General features: G+C 39.1%; 1 protein-coding gene across 1 annotated transcript in view; it reads right to left on the bottom strand.

Annotated features, from left to right (window-relative positions):
• LOC123502970 (rootletin-like) overlaps nt 1–24359 on the bottom strand; it is a 212928-nt gene that overhangs the window by 19102 nt on the left and 169467 nt on the right. Inside the window, 3 exon segments of the mRNA XM_045252269.1 lie at nt 922–1098; nt 1721–1875; nt 18293–18482. Of these exon segments, the coding sequence (XP_045108204.1) occupies nt 922–1098; nt 1721–1875; nt 18293–18482 (522 nt within the window).

The following is a 24359-nucleotide window of genomic DNA, read 5'->3' as shown; positions in this document are numbered from 1 at the left end:
TACCTGAGTCTGCCTTTTTTTATGTTGTGTTGAGCTAAGTTTGAGCCCATCTTTTTTTTAATACTCGAAAAAATACCAGATAGTCGAATGTCCACACACATGGTTATAACAAAGGCTCCCTGATCTCTCCCACCCCTCTCTGCCAACTGTGCTGCCATGGTCGTCAAAATAACATTCTCATGTGTTGTCTGTAGTTTTTTATTTATAAACTTACATAAACACCAAAGGCTTATTAGTGGTGAAAATATTTGGTAATTGAATGGTTGCACACATGGTTGTGAACAAAGCTCTGTCCTCTTCCTAGCCGCAGCTACCATTGTCCTATTCTGATACCGGTTTTAACAGCAATACCAGTAAAATAGTAAACCGTATACCGGTGGGCATCCCAAGTCCTACTGCAGTCTTGGAGAGAGAGAGAAAAAAAAAAAAAAAAATTTGCATTCTGTAGTTTTTAATTTACAAACTTTTTAAAGTCCCAAAGAGGCTTACTAGTGGTGAAAATAAGGAATCTAGGGAGACTGCAAGTGTTAGTGAGCAAAAGCCCTCCACTAGCGGATTCACAGGAATCACACAAGGAGAAAAAGTTACAAAGACATTTTCATGGATGGTGACTCGTCCGTCCTCTGACATCCTCCCTCCTCCTCCCCACCTTTCTTCCCTCTTCTTCTATGTTATCCATCACCATCCCTTACTTACCATAAGTACAAAAAAGAATCTTTTATAAACTTGGTGTTGCTAAGATTAGAACGAATTACCTAATTTATAGGTATTGATAGTTGAACTTTTTGATACTCGAACAGCCATTTGGAATTAATTAAGCTCAAGTATTGATTCTCTACTGTATAAGTAAAAATCAATAACAAAAAGAAAAAGTAAAATAAATACATAAAAAACAAAAATTCAGATGTTGGTTCATCATACCTGTTGGCTGGACTGAGAGACAGCCTTGTTGAGTTTGTCGTCAGCATATCGCTTCCTCTCCTCCAACTCTGAGAGGGTGCGAGTGACGTCCCTCAGCCGCGCCTCAGACTTCTGGTGCACCTCCTGGAGCTCAGAGAGTTGACGCTCCAGACTTGCTACGCGAGCCACTGCGTCATCCTGAAGGGGAGGAAAAGCTATCAGGGTTTTCTTCACTTCTGCATCAGTTTTCTTTCAACACCATCCTGTATACTGCCTCCATCCTCCCCTCTCTCTACACTACCACCATCCACTTTTTCTTAATTCTTACTTTACTATCTTTCTTTCTGTACTAATGTCAACTGCTTCTATTCTCTTCTCTCTTTTTTCCTCACCTGTCTCGCCATCTCTATTTCTGCTCCCTCTCCTTTTATTCCCACTTAAGTCTTGTTTTCTCTCAACACCAACATCTTTGGCTTCCATTCTGCTCTTCTTTCTCTAACTTGGCTCATTCTCTCTAAATCCACTCCGTTTCTCTTATTCTATCATCGTTTTGTCTCCTACTTCCATTCTTCCCTCTCCTGCCTCTCTTCCCAGTATGCCTTGCCCTCTTAGTACCATTCTCTTTCTCTTTATTCCCAGTTCAGTCCCTTGTTGTTTCTTACCAGCACCCTGTCTCCTGTTTCTATTCTTTCCCCCACTCCCCAGCTTGCTTCACCCCCTTTCTCTTTCTCTTCATTCCAATTTCCTCATCACCACCCTGTCCCCTGCTTCAATTCTCCCATAACAATCCTCTTGTCCTTCTCTTCCCCAGCCATCTTACCCTCTCCAGCTCCACTTGATTCATCTGGGTCATCAGAGCCCTCAGCTCATGACGCACAGACTCGGGATCAATCTCAGCCACGTTGATCTTCTCAGGCGACCCAATGGACTCAAGGGAAGCCTGCAGGTCTGTCTGGCTACCAGACAGCTCGAAACCTGTGGGCCGTCACATCAGGAAGATTAATATGGAATGATAGGTATCGATGTGTTGCTTCTATATTTACTGTATTAATTTAATCACAGTATATAATTGTGTGTGTGTGTGTGTGTGTGTGTGTGTGTGTGTGTGTGTGTGTGTGTGTGTGTGTGTGTGTGTGTGTGTGTATTTACCTATTTGTGTATTACAGGGCCCGAGCTAAGCTCTCTGTGTCCTGTCTCCTTGTCCATTCCTGTCATATCTCTCTTTCATCTGATTGACACACACTCTTTAATTTTCTCATCACCCAGCCTGTAATCCCAGTTTGGTCTGTATCTACTTCTTCCCATTTTCATAACATGGGTCTTGTCTATATTAAATTCCATCTGCCACTCCTTACTACACTCATATATTTTATCAAGATCTTCCTGTAACTTGTTACAATCTTCCACATTCTTTACTCTCCTCATAATTTTAGTATCGTCCACAAACATGTTCATGTAACTGTCAATTCCTACTGGCATATCATTAACATAAATCAAAAACATGATGGGACCAAGCACTGACCCTTGTGGTTGTGGTTGTGGTGTGTGTGTGTGTGTGTGTGTGTGTGTGTGTGTGTGTTGTGTGTGTGTGTTTACCTAGTTGTATTGTAGAGGGTTCAAGAAGGGCTCATAATGTCCTGCCTCCATTTATCCAATTTTTCCTTAAAGTTATACACATTATGTGCTGTTACAGGTTCATTATTCAATGCATTTCATTTTTCCACTGTCCTGTGTAGAAAACTGTATTTTCCAATATCCTTCACTCACTACCTCATCCTGAGTTTTCTTTACATGACCTCTTGTCCTTCCATCTGCTTCTGTTAACAGCACTAGGTCTTCCTTGTCTATCTTTTCAATGCCATTGGTTATCTTGTACATTGTTATTAGATCTCCTCGTTCTCTTCTATCTTGTAAGGTTAGTAGTCCCATTTCCTTTAGCTGCTCTTTGTATGTTAGGTCCTTTAGTTTCGGCACCATCTTTATAGCAATCTTCTGTATCTGTTCAAATCTTCATATATCTTTTATAGAGCTCAGAGACCATACCACAGCTGTATATTCCAACTTTGGACATTTCATGCTTGTGATGATTTTTTTAATCATTATCTTTGTCCATAAATTGAAATGCCAATCTTACTTATATTAGTCAACATTTTATATGATGTACCTGAAGTCTTACTTATATGCTTTTCAGGGTTTAGATTTTCCTGTATAAGCACTCTCAGATCTTTTTCCTCTTTAGTCTTCATTATTTGATCGTCTCCCATCAAATAGTCCCATACTGGTCTTCTTTTGCTCTTTCCTAGTTCCATTATGTGACATTTCTTAGCATTGAACTCCAATTTTCACTTCTTACTCCACTCATAGATCTTGTTTATATCAACTTGTAAGAGCAAACAGTCCTCCTGGGTCATGATAACTCTTAGTAGCTTTGCATCATCAGCAAATAGATTAATGTAACTGTTTATCCCATTGTGAATGTCATTTCCACAAATCTGAAACATAATGGGTGCTAACACTGATCCTTGTGGCACTCACTTGCTATTTTTACCCCAAAATGAGTATGTACCTCTGATCACAGTTCTCATCTCCCTGTCCTTCAATTAATCCCTTGTCCACTCTAACAAAGTTCCTCGCAGTCCTCCTTTGTTCTCTAATTTCCAATGTAGTCTTCCATGAGGAACTTTCTCAAAAGCCTTTTTTTTATGTCCAGATATACTGTGTCCACCCATCCATCTCTGGTATCCAGTGTGGCCCAATCTCCATATCTACACTTATCCAATTTTTCTTTAAAACTATGCGCACTCATTGCTGACACCACCACTTCACTCAAACTGTTCCAAGTCTCAACACATCTTTGTGAGAAACTATATTTTTAACATCTCTCAGACATCTTCCCTTCCTCAGTTTTTTACTAAGCAATCTTGTGCTTCGAATGTCATATTCTTCTCTCAGGATCAGTTTATCATTATCCACTTTATCCATTCCGTTGATCAATTTATAAACGTGTATCAGATCCCCTCTCTCCCTTCTCTGTTCCAGGGTTGGTAGATCCATAGCCTTTAGTCTGTCTTCATATGTCATCCCTTCAAATTCTGGAACCATTCTTGTAGCCATTTTTTGTAGTCTCTCTAACTTCCTTATGTGTTTCTTTTTATGGGGGGTCGACACAACTCCTGCATATTCCAATCTGTGGAACTCCACTCTCCACCAATCCCCATTCTGATGGTCTGTCCTTAATTATTGTTCTCATTTCTCTTCCTACCAAAAGTCTTCCATCCATTTTAGTAAACTGCCATGCACTCCTCCTACCATTTCAAGTTTCCAGATCAGTCTCTGGTGTGGTACCTTATCAAAGGCCTTTTTTAAATCCAGATATATTCCATCAGCCCAACCATCTCTTTCCTGTATTACATCTATCACCCTCGAATAGTAACATATCAGGTTTGTCGTGCATGAACGCCCTTTCCTAAAACCAAATTGACACTCACAAAGTATGTCATTTTCTCCAAGAAGTCTGTCCATCTAGTCTTCACCACCCTCTCACACATCTTAGCTACCACACTTGTAAGTGACACTGGTCTATAGTTCAATGGGTCTCTCTTGTTACCTGATTTATAGATTGGGACAATGTTAGCTCTTTTCCAGTCTTGGGGCACTACACCTTCCCTTAATGAGGCATCAATTACTTCACAAACTTTTTCTGCCAATTGCTCCTGCATTCTCTTAAAATCCATCCTGATACCCCATCAGGTCCCACAGCTTTTCTCACTTCTAAACTCCCCATCATGTTCTTGATCTCCTCCACCGTTACTTGAAACTCCTTCATAATCCCTTTCTGTTCCATTACCAGTGGTTTGTCAAAAGCAGTCTCCTTTGTGAATACCTTCCGAAAGCATCCATTCATAGCCTCTGCCATTTCCTGGGATCTTCACTGTATACTCCATTTACTTCTAAACTTTCAATACTTTCTCTATTTTTGATGTTGTTGTTCACATGTCTGTAAAAAAGCCTTGGTTGGTCTTTACATTTATCAATTATATCCTTTTCTTGTTTCTTTCTTTCTTCTCTTCTAATCAACACATATTCATTTCTTGCTCTTTTGTAACTTTCCCACTGCTTAATCCGTCTTTTCCTTCTCCACCTCTTCCATGCATCCTCTTTTCTTGTTCTAGCCTTTTCACATCTATCGTTAAACCAGTCCTGCTTTCCAACTTCTCTATGTTGTCTTATTGGTACAAATTTTTCTCACCTTCTTTGTATATTTTTATAAATTCCTTCCACTTTTCATTTGCTCCTTAGCACTCTTGAATTTCATCCAATTTGTCTCTTGAAAGAATTTCTTTAGGTTTCCAAAATCTGTCTTGGCATAATTCCATCTTCCCACTTTATATTCTTCATTTCTTCTAGATTTCTCTTCGTCTATCACCTTGAACTCCAAAACTGCATGATCACTCTTTGCTAAAGGGCACTCCACCCTCATCTCCTCAATGACCATTGGCTCTGTACTAAAGACCAAGTCCAGTCTTGACGATGCTCCCTCTCCTCCAAACCTAGTATCTTCTTTGACCCACTGAGTTAACACATTTTCCATTGCCAGTGTCAATAGTGTATTTCCCCATGTTGTCTCTGATCCTTCCATTGACCAGTCCTCCCAACACACCTCTTTACAATTAAAATCTCCCATCATTATAGTTCGTTCACAGCCACCCAACATTTCTTCCAGACATGTTCCTGTATCACTTATCATTTCTTCATATTCCTGTACTGACCATGCATTTGTCTTAGGTGGTACGTACACCACTATGTAGTGCCTCTTTTTTCCTTCATTAGTTTCTGCTCTGATCTTTAGCACTTCTGCCTTTCCCATACCTTTTTCACTTGATCCACCTTTATATCTTTTTTAACCAGCAACATCACTCCTCCTCCCATCTTACCTACTCTATTTCTTTTCCAAACGTTATATTTCCCTTCTCCAACCTTCATCAGGTCTTCTCCCTCTCTCAGTTTTGTTTCAGTAAGACCCACAATATCTGGGTTCTTGTCCCTCAAGTAATCGTTGAGTTCTAAAATCCCCGATATCACTCCATTTATGTTGGAATACATTACATTTCGCTCATATGTAAGTTTCTTTAGTCCTTTCTTGCTGTACTTTTCTGGGTTATGAACCACTTCCTCAGTCTCATATCCAAGATTCTCCAGAAAAACTCTTTCTTCTCTTCTTCTGTCCTCTCTTCATTTTTTTCAAAGCCTCCTTTCTCAACTCATTTAACATTTCTCTTTCCTTTTCACCGAGATCTCTTCTCAACCAAATCTTCCTTGTTGTTTCCTGCTGGGCTAGCCTCCATGACTTCTCCACCAATTCATCTACATCCTTTTGTGACTTAAGTTTGATTCTTATTGGCCTCATACCTTCTCTTGTGAACTTTCCAATTCTATGGAAGTCCTCTATTTCTTGTACTAGGTCTTTTCCTCCTCTTGCACCACATTAATGATATTATTTATCACCTTTTTATGTTTTCTCTCTCTCCATTTTACTCGGTGTCTTATCCTCCTCCACACCAAATATCACCACACATCTCTTTTTGTCTACAGTTTCCCTCACCAATGTCTCATTTGACTTAATAACCTTCACCACTTTCTCAGCTATCTTCTCTTCTATGATCTGTTGATCTATAATTTCAGCAAGGCCCAAAGTTTTCTCCCTGACTCTTTGATTTCCTTTTCCAGACTTGCAACTTTGTAATTTACCTCCTTTCTTTCCACTTCCTGACTTTTTTCCATTCAGCCTGCTTCTCCATCACTTTTCCTAGAGATTCTCCACATTTTCGCAATTCACTTTAATTAGCTTAACTTCCTCTTTCAGTGCTGCATTTTCCTTCTTCATATCGGCACAGTCTCTCTTTACATTGTCATAACTCGTTTCCAGGCCCTCATACTTTTCAAACAGTTTTCAATTTTACCTTCTAACTCCAGAATTTTCTTCACATAAGCGCTCTTCTCCATTATTCCTTGAAACCCTGTGAAGTCTGATTCCTCTTTCGAGTTCACGGCCGCCATGTTGCGCAGACGTAAACAAACCAGCTGATGGCTCAAACGCAGGCTACAGTTTATATTTACCTTCACTGGACATTATTTTGCTAATCAACAGTTAACATGACTATATGGAGACGGGACAAACATTACCAGCTCCTTTCCCACCTTGGTTACTCTTAGGTAACTGTAGAATTATAGATGATTGCTCTGGAGCTCAGCGACCACCTCCGCCATCGACGATGTGTGTGTGTGTGTGTGTGTGTGTGTGTGTGTGTGTGTGTTTACCTAGTTGTATTGTAGAGGGTTCAAGCAGGGCTCATAATGTCCTGCCTCCATTTATCCAATTTTTCCTTAAAGTTATACACATTATGTGCTGTTACAGGTTCATTATTCAATGCATTTCATTTTTCCACTGTCCTGTGTAGAAAACTGTATTTTCCAATATCCTTCACTCACTACCTCATCCTGAGTTTTCTTTACATGACCTCTTGTCCTTCCATCTGCTTCTGTTAACAGCACTAGGTCTTCCTTGTCTATCTTTTCAATGCCATTGGTTATCTTGTACATTGTTATTAGATCTCCTCGTTCTCTTCTATCTTGTAAGGTTAGTAGTCCCATTTCCTTTAGCTGCTCTTTGTATGTTAGGTCCTTTAGTTTCGGCACCATCTTTATAGCAATCTTCTGTATCTGTTCAAATCTTCATATATCTTTTATAGAGCTCAGAGACCATACCACAGCTGTATATTCCAACTTTGGACATTTCATGCTTGTGATGATTTTTTTAATCATTATCTTTGTCCATAAATTGAAATGCCAATCTTATTTATATTAGTCAACATTTTATATGATGTACCTGAAGTCTTACTTATATGCTTTTCAGGGTTTAGATTTTCCTGTATAAGCACTCTCAGATCTTTTTCCTCTTTAGTCTTCATTATTTGATCGTCTCCCATCAAATAGTCCCATACTGGTCTTCTTTTGCTCTTTCCTAGTTCCATTATGTGACATTTCTTAGCATTGAACTCCAATTTTCACTTCTTACTCCACTCATAGATCTTGTTTATATCAACTTGTAAGAGCAAACAGTCCTCCTGGGTCATGATAACTCTTAGTAGCTTTGCATCATCAGCAAATAGATTAATGTAACTGTTTATCCCATTGTGAATGTCATTTCCACAAATCTGAAACATAATGGGTGCTAACACTGATCCTTGTGGCACTCACTTGCTATTTTTACCCCAAAATGAGTATGTACCTCTGATCACAGTTCTCATCTCCTGTCCTTCAATTAATCCCTTGTCCACTCTAACAAAGTTCCTCACAGTCCTCCTTTGTTCTCTAATTTCCAATGTAGTCTTCCATGAGGAACTTTCTCAAAGCCTTTTTTATGTCCAGATATACTGTGTCCACCCATCCATCTCTGGTATCCAGTGTGGCCCAATCTCCATATCTACACTTATCCAATTTTTCTTTAAAACTATGCGCACTCATTGCTGACACCACCACTTCACTCAAACTGTTCCAAGTCTCAACACATCTTTGTGAGAAACTATATTTTTAACATCTCTCAGACATCTTCCCTTCCTCAGTTTTTTACTAAGCAATCTTGTGCTTCGAATGTCATATTCTTCTCTCAGGATCAGTTTATCATTATCCACTTTATCCATTCCGTTGATCAATTTATAAACGTGTATCAGATCCCCTCTCTCCCTTCTCTGTTCCAGGGTTGGTAGATCCATAGCCTTTAGTCTGTCTTCATATGTCATCCCTTCAAATTCTGGAACCATTCTTGTAGCCATTTTTTGTAGTCTCTCTAACTTCCTTATGTGTTTCTTTTTATGGGGGGTCGACACAACTCCTGCATATTCCAATCTGGGTCTTATTATAGTACTTATCAATTTCTTCATCATTTCTTTGTCCATGTAGTGAAATGCTAATCCAATATTCCTTAGCAAATTATGTCTCTCTGAAAATCCTATCTATATGGCTTACTGGTTGATTGTTTTCTTCCATCGTCACCCACAAGTCCTTTTCCTTTTTTACTTTCTCCAGTTCTACTCCTCTCCCATCTTATAGATTCCCACTGGTCATCTTTTACTCTTTCCTATTTCCATGATATGGCTTTTGTCCACATTGAATTCCATCTCCCGCTTTTCACTCCATTTCCAGATCTTATTTAGGTCTTCCTGCAGTATTTCACAATCCTCTTTTTGCTTTATAACTCTGCACAGTTTCGCATCATCCGCAAACGGATTTATGTAGCTGTTCACTCCCTCTGGCATGTCATTTATGTATATGAGAAAAAGTATTGCCGCCAATACTGACCCCTGTGGCACTCCACTTTCTACTGCTCTGCACTTGGACTTCATATCTTTAACTACCGTTCTTATTTCTCTCCCCCTCAAATAAATTTCCATCCATTTCACCTTTTAATTAAGTTCAAATACAGTGTGTAATTCACCTCGGTCACCTGCTGGTCACCCAGCCAGTCTTCCCCATTACAGAGCATGCTCAGAGCTCATAGACCGATCTTCGGGTAGGACTGAGACCACAACACAATCCATACATGGGGAAAGCAAGCCCACAACCCAAGTTACAACCCGTACTTATTTACTGCTAGGTGAACAGGGGCTACACATTAAGAGGCTTGCCCATTTGCCTCGCCACCTCCAGGACTCGAACCCGGACCCTCTCGAGTGTGAGTCGAGCCTGCTAACCACTACACTACGCAGTGTAAACGAACAAAAAGCGCATTTATTTATTTTCATTTCTACCACGGGAATTTCTGGGCTAAAGGGGATACTTTTTGTGGTACCTCCTATCTCAAAGCCCACCCGCAAAAACTGTTGTCCCTGAGGAGCTCAACCTACACTCGAACCGTGGACAAGATTCAAAGTTCTTGAAACCCTTAAAGCACACATGGTTCCACTGTACCACAGCAGCATTGTGTGTGTGTGTGTGTGTGTGTGTGTGTGTATTTACCTAGTTGTAGTTTTACAGGGCCTCTTTTTTTTTATCTTTGTTCTAGCCTTTTCATCTATCGTTAAACCAGTGTGTTTTTCTCTGTGTGTGTGTGTGTGTGTGTGTGTGTTTTTTTGTGTGTGTGTGTGTGTGTGTGTATTTACCTTTGTAGTTTTACAGGGCCTCTTTATTTTTTTATCTTTTATTTCTTTTACGTGAAGAGGAATCAGCCAAGGGCAAAAAAAAAAGAAAGTTAGAAAAGGCCCACTGAGCACTCTCCAAAGAATTCAAAAGTGCCAAAACCGTCAGCCAGAATTAGCAAATGCCTCGATACCTCCCTCTTAAAAGAAGACAAGTTGTATTCCAGAGTTTACCAAGGGATGAATGACTGAGCATACACCTTCTTTAACTCTTGCATTAGAGAGTTGGACAGAATAGGGATGAGGAAGAAGAAATCCCATAATCCCTTTCTGTTGCAGCATGGTTTGTCAGCAGTCTCAGTCAGTTCCATTCAGTTAGCAAGGTCACTGCAACATTTTGCCATGAAAACTGAAGCAAATGTTGCATCCCTTTCTATGTTTTATCGCTATTTTCATGGTAACTGTTCTACTGACCTTGCTTAATTTTCCTGCGGCCATGCTGCACAAACTTTCTTCTTTCTCATCCCTATTCTGTCCAACTCTCTAATGCAAGAGTCATTCTCAGTCAGAGGAGGAGTTGATGACGAAGAGCTTTGATTCCACCCTATCAAGCAAAGCTGTGTGACTGGAACCCCCCCAAATATGCGAAGAGTACTCCATACAGGGACAGATAAGGCCCTTATACAGAGTAAGCAGTTGGAGAGGCAAGAAAAACTGTCGGAGACGCCTCAGAACACCTAATTTCATAGAAGCTGTTTTAGCAAGAGATGAGATGTGAAGTTTCCAGTTAAGATTATGAGTAAAGGACAGACCGAGGATATTCATTGTGGAAGAGGGAGACAGTTGAGTGTCATTGAAGAAGAGGGGATAGTTGTCTGGAAGGTTGTGTCGAGTTGATAGATGGAGGAATTGAGTTTTTGAGGCATTGAAAACTACTAGATTTTCTCTGCCCCAATCGGAAATCTTAGAAAGATCGGAAGTCAGGCATTCCTTGTCCCCATGATCTGTTGATTTCCTGAAGGGTTGGACGTCTCTGAAAGAACGTGGAAAGATGTAGGGTGGTATCATCAGTGTAGGAGTGGATAGGGCAAGAAATTTGGTTAAGAAGGTCATTAATGAATAATAGAAAGAGAGTGGGTGACAGGACAAAACCCTGAGGAACACCACTATTAATAGGTTTAGGAGAAGAACAGTAGCCGTCTACCACAGCAGCAATAGAGCAGTCGGAAAGGAAACTTGAGATAAAGTTGCAGAGAGAAGGATAGAAGACATAGGAGGGCTGTTTTGAAATCAAAGCTTTATGCCAGACTCTATCAAAAGCTTTTGATATGTCTAACGCAACAGCAAAAGTTTCACAGAAATCTCTAAAAGAGGATGACCAAGACTCAGTAAGGAAAGCCAGAAGATCACCAGTAGAGCAACCTTGACGGAAGCCATACTGGCGATCAGACAGAAGATTGTGAAGTGACAGATGTTTGAGAATCTTCCTATTCAGGATAGATTAAAAAACTTTAGACAAGCAAGAGATTAAAGCTATAGGACAGTAGTTTGAGGGGTTAGAACGGTCACCCTTTTTAGGAACAGGCTGAATGTAGGCGAACTTCCAGCAGGAGGAAAGGTAGAAGTCGATAGACAAAGTTGGAAGAGTTTGGCCAGGCAAGGTGCAAACACAGAAGCACAGTTTTTGAGAACAATAGGAGGGACCCCATCAGGTCCATAAGCCTTCCGAGGGTTTAGGCCAGCAAGGGCATGAAAACATCATTACGAAGAATTTTGACTGTAGACATGAAATAGTCAGAGGGAGGAAGAGAGGGAGGGACAAGCCCAGAATCATCCAAGGTGGAGTTGTGAGCAAAGGTTTGAGAAAAGAGTTCAGCTTTAGAGACAGAAGAGATGGCAGTGGTGCCATCAGGATGAAATAAAGGAGTGAAAGATGAAGAAGTGAAGTTATTTGAGATGTTTTTGGCTAGATGCCAGAAGTCACGAGGAGAGTTTGAGTTTGAAAGATTTTGACATTTCCTATTTATGAAAGAGTGTTTGGCAAGTTGAAGAACAGATTTGGTATGATTCCGGGCAGAGATATAAAGTGCATGAGATTCAGGAGATGGAAGGCTCAAGTACCTTTTGCGGGCAACCTCTCTATCATGTATAGCACGAGAACAGGCTGAGTTAAACCAAGGTTTAGAAGGTTTAGGTTGAGAAAAAGAATGAGGAATGTACGCCTCCATGCCAGATACTAACACCTCTGTTATGTGTTCAGCACAAAGAGATGGGTCTCTGACATGGAAGCAATAATCATTCCAGGGAAAATCAGCATAATACCTCCTCAGGTCCCCCCAACTGGCAGAGGCAAAAACGCCAGAGGCACCTTCGCTTTGGGGGATCCTGCGGAGGGATTGGAAAAATAGGACAAGATACAAAAATGAGATTGTGATCGGAAGAGCCCAACGGAAATGAAAGGGTGACAGCATAAGCAGAAGGGTTAGAGGTAAGGAAGAGATCAAGAATGTTGGGCGTGTCTCCAAGACGGTCAGGAATACGAGTAGGGTGTTGCATCAGTTGCTCTAGGTCATGGAGGATAGCAAAGTTGAAGGCTAGTTCACCAGGGTGGTCAGTGAAGGGAGAGGAAAGCCAAAGCTGGTGGTGAACATTGAAATCTCCAAGAATGGAAATTTATGCTCGTGTGGCCCTGTCTCCATATCTACACTTATACAATTTTTCTTTAAAACTATGCACACTCGTTGCTGACACCGACACCACTTCCTCACTCAAACTGTTCCAAGTTTCAAAACATCTTTGTGGGAAACTATATTTTTTAACATCTCAGACATCTTCCCTTCCTCAGTTTCTTACTATGCGATCTTGTGTTTCTAATGTCATATTCTCCTCTCATGATTAGTTTCTCATTATCCATTTGATCCATTCCATTAATCAATTTATAAACTTGTATCAGATCCCCTCTCTCTCTTCTCTGTTCCAGGGTTGGTAGATCCATAGCTTTTAGTCTCTCCTCATATGTCAACCATTCTTGTAGCCATTTTTTGTAGTCTCTCCAATTTCTTTATGTTTCTTTTTATGGGGGGGGTCCACACAACTCCTGCATATTCCAATCTGGGTCTTATTTTAGTGTGTGTGTGTGTGTGTGTGTGTGTGTGTGTGTGTGTGTGTGTGTGTGTGTGTGTGTGTATTTACCTAGTTGTATTTACCTAGTTGTAGTTATACAGGGCCTGGGCTTTATGCTCGTGTGGTCCTGTCTCCATATCTACACTTATCCAATTTTTCTTTAAAACTATGCACACTCTTTGCTGACACCACTTCCTCACTCAAACTGTTCCAAGTCTCAACACATCTTTGCTGGAAACTAAATTTTTTTAACATCTCTCAGACATCGTCCCTTCCTTAGTTTCTTACTATGCAATCTTGTGCTTCTAAAGTCATATTCTTCTCTCAGGATCAGTTTCTCATTATCCACTTCATCCATTCCATTAATCAATTTATAAACTTGTATCAGATCCCCTCTCTCTCTTCTCTGCTCCAAGGTTGGTAGATCCATTGCCTTTAGTCTCTCCTCATATGCCATCCCTTTAAATTCTGGAACCATTCTTGTAGCCATTTTTGTAGTCTCTAATTTTCTTATGTGTTTCTTTTATGGGAGTCCACACAACTCCTGCATATTCCAATCTAGGTCTTATTTTAGTACTTATCAATTTCTTCATCATTTCCTTGTCCATATAGTGAAATGCTACTCCAATATTCCTTAGCACATTATACGTCTCTCTGAAAATTCTATCAATATGGCTTACCGGTTGATTATTTTCTTCCATTGTCACTCCCAAGTCCTTTTCCTTTTTTACTTTTTCTAGTTCTACTCCATCTCCCATCTTATAGATTCCCACTGGTCGTCTTTCACTTTTTCCCATTTCCATGACATGGCTTTTGTCCACATTGAATTCCATCTCCCATTTTTTGCTCCATTTCCAGATCTTGTTTAAGTCTTCCTGTAGTATTTCACAATCCTCTTTTTGTTTAATGACTCTGCACAGTTTCGCATTGTCCGCAAACAGATTTATGTAGCTGTTCACTCCCTCTGGCATGTCATTTATATATACGAGAAAAAGTATTGGGGCCAATACTGACCCCTGTGGCACTCCGCTGTCTACTGTTCTCCACTTAGACTTCATATCTTTAACTATCATCCTTATTTCTCTCCCCCTTAAGTAATTCTTCATCCATCTCAATGTGCTTCCTGTTAAGCCACCCTTCTCCTCTAACTTCCATAGTAATCTTTCATGTGGCACTTTATCAAAAGCCTTTTTTAGATCTAAATAAATACAGTCAACCCATCCCTCTCTCTTGTACTTTATCAACTATTCTAGAGTAGAAACTCAATAAATTTGTCACACATGACCGACCTTTTCTAAAACCAAATTGGCTATTTGATAATATTTTGTTGTCTTCAAGAAACTCAATCCATTGCTTCTTTATTACTTTTTCACACATCTTGCATATTACATTAGTTAGTGATACCGGTCTGTAATTTAAAGGTTCTTCCTTCCTTCCGCTCTTATATATGGGAACCACCTCAGCTCTTTTCCACTCCACTGGCACTGTTCCATTTTCTATTGAGCATTTTATGATGTTGTATTTGGACTTGCTAGTTCTTCCCTACATTCTTTCAGTATTCTGCCTGAGACTTCATCCGGTCCCATTGCCTTTTCCTCATCCAATTCCGTCATCAACTTTTTTATTTCAAGCTTGGTTACTTTAATCTCTTTCATATGGACAGTCTCTATTACCCTGTGGTTTTTCAAATTTGGATTCCTTAGTAAAGACCTCATGAAATTTACTATTTAACAGTTCTGCCATACTTTTGGGTCTTCCACCATTCCGTTTTCTCCTTTTAACCTTTCTATTGTTTCTTTTGTCTTATTTTTCCATTTATGAATCTGTAGAACAATTTTGGTTGTTCCTTACATTTTTCGACAATGTCCTTTTCATAGTTCTTTTCTTCTTCCTTTCTCACCTTAGCATATTCATTTCTTGTTGTTTTGAAGTTTTCCTTATTTTCTGGATTTCTGTTTCTTCTCCACCTTTTCCATGCTCCATCTCGTTTCTCCTTTGCCCTAGCACATCTTGCATTAAACCAATCTTTCTTTCCTTCTTCTTTAGGTCTATATTTCGGAACATATTCCCTGACCCCAGTTTTGTATATTTCCAAAAATAAGTTATATTTCTCTTGAACCGTTAATGAGTTTTCCATCTCCTCCCAGTTTACATTTTTAAAATAGTTCTTGAGATTCTCAATATCAGCCTTTCTGTAATTTAATCGGTCTCCTTTGTATGATTCATCTCTATCTTCCTTTCCTTCTTCTATATCCATTTCTAATATTACATGGTCACTCTTTCCCAATGGGCACTTGTATCTTATATCATCGTTAATTGGTATATCCCTTGTAAAAATTAGGTCTAATCTTGCCGGCTCATCGTTTCCTCTGAATCTCGTGTTTTCCTTTACTCTTTGGACCATCAAATTATCTATCATTAGGTTCAGGAATCTATCTCCCCAGGCATCTTCCCCCATACCACTTTCATAATTTTCCCAGTCTACCTCCTTACAGTTGAAATCTCCTACCAATATCACTTTTCTCCTTTCCTTAATGATTCTTGTAAGACTTGTGTCATCTATCATGTCTCTATATTCTTGGTTAGTCCATGAGTTTGTTTTTGGTGGCACATATGTTCCAATGATTGTTAACTCCTTTTTGTTAATATGTATCTTAACATACAGTATTTCTGATTTTCCTTCCCCAAACTCCACTTGATTTACCACTATCTCCTTCCTTAACATCATCATGATTCCTCCTCCTCCTTTACCCACTCTGTCTCTCCTCCATATATTATACCTTTTATCTATGTCTATTTTTATTGCCTCATTTAACTTTGTTTCCACCAGGCATACAATATCTGGTTCTTCTTTCTTTATGTAATCTCTTAATTCTAATTTACTAGATAAAATCCCATCTATGTTTGTATACATCATTTTTAATCTCTTGTTCTTATCATTTTAGTTAAACTTGCTCCATTCTTTTCTCTTCTTTCTCTTTTATATACCATTTCCTTATCCTGTCTCCTATAATTCTCCAAAAATGCCTTCTTCTCCTCCTCTGACCTTTCATTATTTTTTCTCTTGCTTCTGCCACCAGTTCATTGTGTCTCTTCCTTTCCTCCTCGTTTCTATTTTTCTTTATATATATATCTTTGCAACCTTCTGTTTCTCTGAGTTTCGTTTTTCTATATAGTACTTCTTCTGCTGCTGCTTGTGATTTTAGTAATATCTTAATTGGTCTCACTGTTCCTTCTTGATATGGTCCCATTCTATGGATTTCTTCTACTTCCTCTTCTAAGTTCTGTCTATCCTCGTCATTCAGATGTTTTAGTAGGTCTTTTACTGATTTTATTTCGTCTTTTTCCCTTCTTGGTCTATATTTAACATTTTTTTCTTTCAGTCCAAAAATAATTACACTCTTCTTTTTTTCTGCAATTTCTCTTACTAAATTTTCTTTTTTCTTGAGGACTCCTATCATTTTGCTTGTCATATTTTCATCTCTTTCTTTTAACTGTTCTTGAAATATTTCTTGAAATGATTCCTTGTCTTTCTTATCTTGGATTCTCCATGCTTGTACTTCTTTTTTAATCACGTCTTGTACTCTTTCTTCTTCTTTGTTAACTAAATCTTTTAGCTTTTCTGTTTCTTTCTCGGCTTTACCGAGTCCTTCTTCCATCAATTTCTTGTAGTTCGCTATTTGCACTTTTAATTCTTCATTTTCAGTTCTTAGCCTAGTTTCGTTTTCTTCCACTCTTTTTATCCTTTCTTTCAATTTCTGGAGCTCTTTATCCTGTTCTTCATTCTCTTTCATTCCCATACTCTCCTTTATCAATTTATCTAATTTACGTTCGATAGTCAAGACTCTATCAAATAGTGAAGTTTGCGCCGTATCAAAGCCTTCAAATTCTCTTTCTCCCTCACCAACATTGTCATCATCAGCTTTCATTCTTTCCCTTGTCACATACCTGCATTTAGATGGAATATCTTTCTCACTCATTATTATTTAACACTGTATTCATGAAAAAAAAAATGAGTCCACACTTATCGCCCAGGCCACTATAAACCCAAACAAAGGTAGTGAAGATCAGCTGATTCTCGGGAGCGACGGTATTGCGTCCTTCCTCTACCGCGTCTCGTGTGTGTGTGTGTGTGTGTGTGTGTGTGTGTGTGTGTGTGTGTGTGTGTGTGTGTGTGTGTGTGTGTGTGTGTGTGTCATATCAATGTCTAAAGTTATATTTCCAAGGATTCTCTTTCTAAATTTTTTTCACTAACTACACTTCTCATCAAACCATTCTAATTATGCAGATGCATACACTACTATTTCTACTAAGGGTTTCAGAGCAATATACACTTGCAAAGTCTTGCACTGTAATGTCAAATGCCTTGTGCAACTCTTGTTTAGCTATTTCTATTCTTCTATGTTAACTCCACTAATGCAATAACAACTATTAGAAAGTTGTTCCTAGAGGCTCAAGACTACATGTGTTGTGTTCATTACTAATCTAATCATAATGCAGTGCTCTCTCTCTCTCTCTCTCTCTCTCTCTCTCTCTCTCTCTCTCTCTCTCTCTCTCTCTCTCTCTCTCTCTCTCCCCCATAACTTTTCTTCAAAATACTACTAAAGGCCGAAGTAGTTTACTTTAAAACTTTCCATCTCTCAAAAGCAAATAATTTACTTCATCTTACAAATTTCCAAGAAAGCCCTCACTACTCAAGCATGAAGTGAATGTTCTCTACAACTTTAAGGCTTTATTTGTACACTATGCAGCAAGTCCTTCTTAGACCCTTTTCACATGACTGGGCACTGCATGAGGGGCACTTGCTCAGGCAAAACAGACATGCTAACCAATGGAGTATTCATGCCTGTGGTTGAGTGAAATTATAAGGTAAGGCTGTCTGCTGGTTAAATCTGCTTGCTGAGGATGAACAACCCACATGTATGAAGACACACATGCTTTGCCACATAAATAGACACAGTCCAACAGACACTGTTCAATCATGTGGACAGGGACCAAGTAACTCTTTCTATGTCTAATTAACTCCCTGCCATTGCTGCTGCTGCCACCACCACCACCACCACCACACACCAGGACACTGAAGGACAAGTGATGGGAGCAACACAACATCTACAGTGCAGCTGCTCTATACCAACCAATCTTGGTGCCCTTCCTGGAACGGAGAGAGGGAGAGGCTGGAGAGATGTCCTGGTACATGCGGGTGACAGCGCGCAGTGAGGCATACACATTCTGAAGTTTCTTCTCCAGTTGCTCTCGGGTATTGTCCAGCGTGCCCAGCTGCTGCTCCAGTGCCTCCACGTGCCCTTCCTCACGGGACAGCTTCACCTGATGGTACAGTTGTGTTAAGTGTACCAGGTGTGAAAACAAAATTAATAGTGTTCCATCTGCAATGGCAGCTGTGTTGAAAGTCAAATACATCAGGTGTTGATACTAAATTGAGTTTAAGAATAGAATGATCTACTGAAAACTAACTTGGCATAAGAAATGCAAACACACACACAAACACACACACACACACACACAATGGTTCTTACTAAGGAAGATCTGATAGTGAAGGAGGTGAACTATAGTAAGAGAAATGAGGAAGTGATAAGTATGCTTATAACAGATGGCAAAAGGGACATTAATATTATAACAGTATACATACCACCCAGAACCAGTGCTTGGGAATATGAACAATACCAAATGGTGATGAGAAATAATCTAGACAGAATGAAGCAAGAACTCATCAGAAAGGATAGAGTGATGATAGTCGGAGACTTTAATTGTAAAGAAATAGTGTGGGAAGACTACGAAGTGGTGAACGGTGGTGAGTGGGCAGAGGAATTGTTAAAGGTAGCAACAAATAACTTGATGACACAGTGGGTGAGATCACCAACAAGGTGCAGGGGACAAGTTGTTGTAGCAAAGTTGGATTTGGTATTTACCAGGGGCATCTCTCTAAAAGAGGAAATTGAACATAAATGTCCCTTGGGGAGAAGCGATCATGATGTCTTAAACTTTGAGCTGGATACGGAATTAAGCACGAATAAGATTGTGGAACGCAGGGAGGAAAAATAAAATTATATTAGGGCAAATTATAACCATATAAGGGAGTTCTTTAATGAAATTGACTGGTCCGTGGTATACCAGGAAAGGGATATGCAATTGAAATACGATAAATTCATGGATTTGTATAACTCTGCTGTGAAAAAGTTTGTGCCATATTACAGAAAGAGGACTTTAAATAATAAGCAGTGGTTTAATAGAAATTGTGAAGAAGCAAAAAAGAACAAAGAAAAGGCATGGAAGAAACTTAAGAAAAACAGTGATGTATTATCAAGAGAAGTTTACAAAACAGCAAGGAATAGATATGTTGAAGTAAGGAGAACAGCACAGAAGGAATATGAACAGAGGGTGGTGGAAAACTGTGATAGTGACCCAAAAATGTTTTCCAAATTCATAAATGGAAAACTAAATATAAGGGAGCCAATAGTAAAGGTAAAAAATAGGGAAGAAGTATATGAGGATGCTAGAGATATAGCTGAAATTTTGAACGACAACTTTTGCAAAGTGTTTACAAAGGAGGAGCATTTTATGGGAGGAAGGCCTACGGAAATAAAGCAAATGCAGGACATCATGGTTACTAAGGAAGATGTAAGGAAAATTATAAGCAATCTGGATATTAATAAATCAATGGGGCCTGATGGCATATCTGGGAGGTTGCTAAATGAATGTAAGGATCAATTGTTGAACCCGTATTTGATATTGTGGAAACCTCCATACGAACAGGATTAGTCCCGAAAGAGTGGAAAAGAGCTGACATTGTGCCTATATATAAGAATGGTAGTAGAATGGAACCGCTAAATTATAGACCAGTATCGTTAACTAGTATATTGTGCAAGGTATGTGAAGAAGTAATTAAAGCTAAGTGGAGTGAGTATCTAGAAAGTGAAAACATTCTGAGTGAAAGACAGTTTGGTTTCAGAAAAGGAAGATCGTGCATATCCAATTTATTATGTTTTTATTCAAGAGTGACTGACATACTACAACATAGAGAGGGATGGGTGGATGCTATCTACCTGGACTTGAGAAAGGCCTTTGATAAAGTACCACACAATAGACTGATGTGGAAACTAAAGAAGATTGGAGGAGTAAATGATAAACTAGCAAAATGGATGGAAAATTACTTAGTGGGAAGAGAAATGAGAACAATGGTGAGAGTAAGGAAGTCCGAGTGGAAGAAGGTAACCAGTGGAGTTCCACAAGGGTCAGTGCTTGGTCCCGTCATGTTTTTGATTTATGTTAATGATATGCCAGTAGGAATTGACAGTTACATGAACATGTTTGCGGACGATACTAAAATTATGAGTAGAGTAAGGAATGTGGAAGATTGTAACAAGTTACAGGAAGATCTTGATAAAATATATGAGTGGAGTAAGGAGTGGCAGATGGAATTTAATATAGACAAGACCCATGTTATGAAAATGTGAAAAAATGTGAAGAAGTACATACAGACCAAACTGGGATTACAGGCTGGGTGATGAGAAAATTAAAAAGACCAATGAGGAAAAAGACTTAGGAGTAACCGTGCAAAACACTTTGTCACCGGAGAAACACATTAACAAGATTTTTTGGAAAACATATAACATGCTTCAAAATATTGGCCTTGCGTTCCACTACCTAGATGAAGGAATGATGAAGAAGATATTATGTACCTTAATAAGACCCCAGTTAGAATATTCCACTTGTGTCTGGTCACCGCATATGAAGAAAAATGTGAAGAAGGTAGAAAGGGTACAGAGGCTGGCAACAAGGATGGTACCAGGACTCAGGGAGTTAAACTATGAGGAAAGACTGAGGAAGCTGGGGCTGACCACATTAGAAGAGAGAAGAACAAGAGGAGACATGATAACTATGTATAAATTGGTGAACAAGATTGACATACTGGACAGAGAGATGATAAAGGTGACCACAAGTAATCATCTCCGAGGACATGGAAAAAAGCTAATAAAAGACATCTGTCTAAATGACGTGAGAAAATACAGTTTCCCGCATCGTAGCATTGATAAGTGGAATAAACTGAGCAGTGATGTCGTTGACGCGGTGTGTGTCAATCAGATGAAAGAGAGATATGACAGGAATGGACAAGGAGACAGGACACAGAGAACTTAGCTCGGGCCCTGTAATACACAAATAGGTAAATACACACACACACACACACACACACACACACACACACACACACACACACACACACACACACACACATACACGCGCCTGCCACCGCCGAGAGAGGAAGTCTTGAATTCGGCTCGTCTCCCGCTGAGGACCAGGGAAAGGGAGAAATTACCTATGGTGTATACAGGGCCGGGGTATCTCTGTGGGGTACAGTTAGTGTCCTGTTAGTGTCCTACTCTCGAAAAGTACAGAAAGTGGGCCATTTTTAAGTCAAAATGGAGAGTGGTCCCTAGTCAAAGAATGTCGGTGTTTTTTTATTTTTGGCCAAAACAACTGGAAATAGAAATCATGACATCTACTCCTAGAAATCTGAGAGACTTCGAGGGGTTCGTGACCACTCAAGTGGACTAGATAAATTACACATGGATTCCAGAATTCAGGCATTATAAAGTAAGTTTCTAAATATTAGATCCATAGAAGAAAAATTAGATAGTCATAGCAGAGAATGATACCTTCAAAATAGAAATCTATATGTTAACGAGAGACAATAAAGAGTTATTGGAAGAAAAAGTGGAAATGGAGAAAGAAAATCAACATCTAAGGAAACAATGTGACGAGATGAAGGCTAAACTCCTCGAAATGGAGAAGAAAATATCCGAAGGAGACTTCGGGAAGGAGGAATGCCTTAACCTAATTGATGCCAAAATGAAGGAAGTGAAACATGAACACCAAGAAGTACAAAAGTCCTTTCAGGAGATAATGAAAAAGCAAGAAGAAGAAAATAAAGTGATTACACAGAGTGAAATGGTAAAGGCATTGAAGGAAAGTGAGTATGTGCTGAGAGATATTGCTGAAAAGAAAAACTGTGTGATCATAACAGGTTTGAGGGAGGAAACTAACAGGAATTGGCAAGATAGGAGGGATACGGAAAATGACAGGATTAAGTTTTTACTGAATAAGATCCCGAGGAGGAAGAATGCCTATATACTGAGGTAGAGGAAAGTGTGAGACTAGGAGCTTTTGAAGAAGGCAGGAGTAGACCATTAAAATTGAAATTAAAGTCTCAGGTGGCAGCCGAGGCCTTGCTGAGGAAGGCCTGGAAACTTAAAGACTACGAGGAAACCAAAATAACTTACATAAGAAATATGACACAGGATGAAAGACTGAAAATGAAAGAGCTTGTAACTGAAGTGAGAGAGAAGAATGAGAAAAGAACCGAGGAAGAAAAGACCAAGATTTTTTGGATGAGAAATGGGAGGCTGAAGAAGTGGTGGATAAAACAGACGGAATAGACATTACACTGACTGAAACATGGAAGAAAGAGATTAGGAATGGAATTCAAGTGACATAGACGAATATAGATGGATTTCTGTCTAAGAAGCTAGAATGTATGGATTACTTAAGAAACAATGAACCAGACATAATGTGTGTGGTGGAAACAAAGTTAAGGCCCGAAATAAAGCTAGATTGGTTTGATGTAAAACACTACAAAGTATGGAGAAATGATAGAAAGAATACAGGAGGTGGTGGTATAATGGTTTTTACTAAGAAAGATCTGATAGTGAAGGAGGTGAACTTTAGTAAGGGAAATGAGGAAGTAATAAGTATGCTTATAAGAGGGACATTAATATTATAACAGTATACATACCACCCAGAACCAGTGCTTGGAACTATGAACAGTATCAAATGGTGATGAGAAATACTCTAGACAGAATGAAGCAGGAACTCATCAGAAAGGATAGAGTGATGATAGTCGGGGACTTTAATTGTAAGGAAATAGTGTGGGAAGACTACGAAGTGGTGAATGGTGGTGAGTGGGCAGAGGAATTGTTAAAGGTAGCAACAAATAACTTGATGACACAGTGGGTGAGATCACCAACAAGGTGCAGGGGACAGGATGTTGCAGTGAGGTTGGATTTGGTATTTACCAGGGGCATCTCCCTAAAAGAGGAAATTGAACATGAATGTCCCTTGGGGAAAAGCGACCATGATGTCCTAAGTTTTGAGCTGGATACGGAATTAAGCACAGAAAAGAGTGTGGAGTACAGGGAGGAAAAATTAAATTATGTCAGTGCAAATTATAACCATAAAAGAGTTCTTTAATGAAATTGACTGGTCTGTGATATACCACAAAGGGGATATGCAATTGAAATACAATAAATTTATGGATTTATATAACTCTGCTGTGAAGAAGTTTGTGCCATATCACAGAAAGAGGACTTTAAATAATAAACAGTGGGTTAATAGAAATTGTGAAGAAGCAAAAAAGAACAAAGAAAAGGCATGGAAGAAACTTAAGAAAAACAGTGATGTATTATCAAAAGAAGTTTACAAAACAGCAAGAAATAGATATGTTGAAGTAAGGAGAACAGCACAGAAGGAATATGAACAGAGAGTGGTGGAAAACTGTGATAGTGACCCAAAAATGTTTTACAAATTCATAAATGGAAAACTAAATAAAAGGGAGGCAATAGAAAAAGTAAAAAATGGGGAAGAAGTATATGAGGATGCTAGAGATATAGCTGAAATATTGAATGACAACTTTTGCAAAGTGTTTACAAAGGAGGAGCATTTTATGGGAGGAAGGCCTACGGAAATAAAGCAAATGCAGGACATCATGGTTACTAAAGAAGACATAAGGAAAATTATAAGTAACTTGGATATTAATAAATCAATGGGGCCTGATGGCATATCTGGGAGGTTGCTGAAAGAATGTAAAGATCAATTGTTGAACCCCATATCTGATATTGTGGAAACCTCCATACGAACAGGAATAGTCCTGAAAGAGTGGAAAAGAGCTGATATTGTGCCTATATATAAGAATGGTAGTAGAATGGAACCGCTAAATTATAGACCAGTATCGTTGACTAGAATATTGTGCAAGGTATGTGAAGAAGTAATTAAAGCTAAGTGGAGTGAGTATCTAGAAAGTGAAAACATTCTGAATGAAAGACAGTTTGGTTTCAAAAAAGGAAGATCGTGCGTATCCAATTTATTATGTTTTTATTCAAGAGTGACTGACATACTACAACATAGAGAGGG

Source organism: Portunus trituberculatus, chromosome 13 (genome assembly GCF_017591435.1).
Source record: "Portunus trituberculatus isolate SZX2019 chromosome 13, ASM1759143v1, whole genome shotgun sequence".
Taxonomy (NCBI): domain Eukaryota; kingdom Metazoa; phylum Arthropoda; class Malacostraca; order Decapoda; family Portunidae; genus Portunus; species Portunus trituberculatus.
This window is presented reverse-complemented; position numbering and strand designations above follow the sequence as displayed.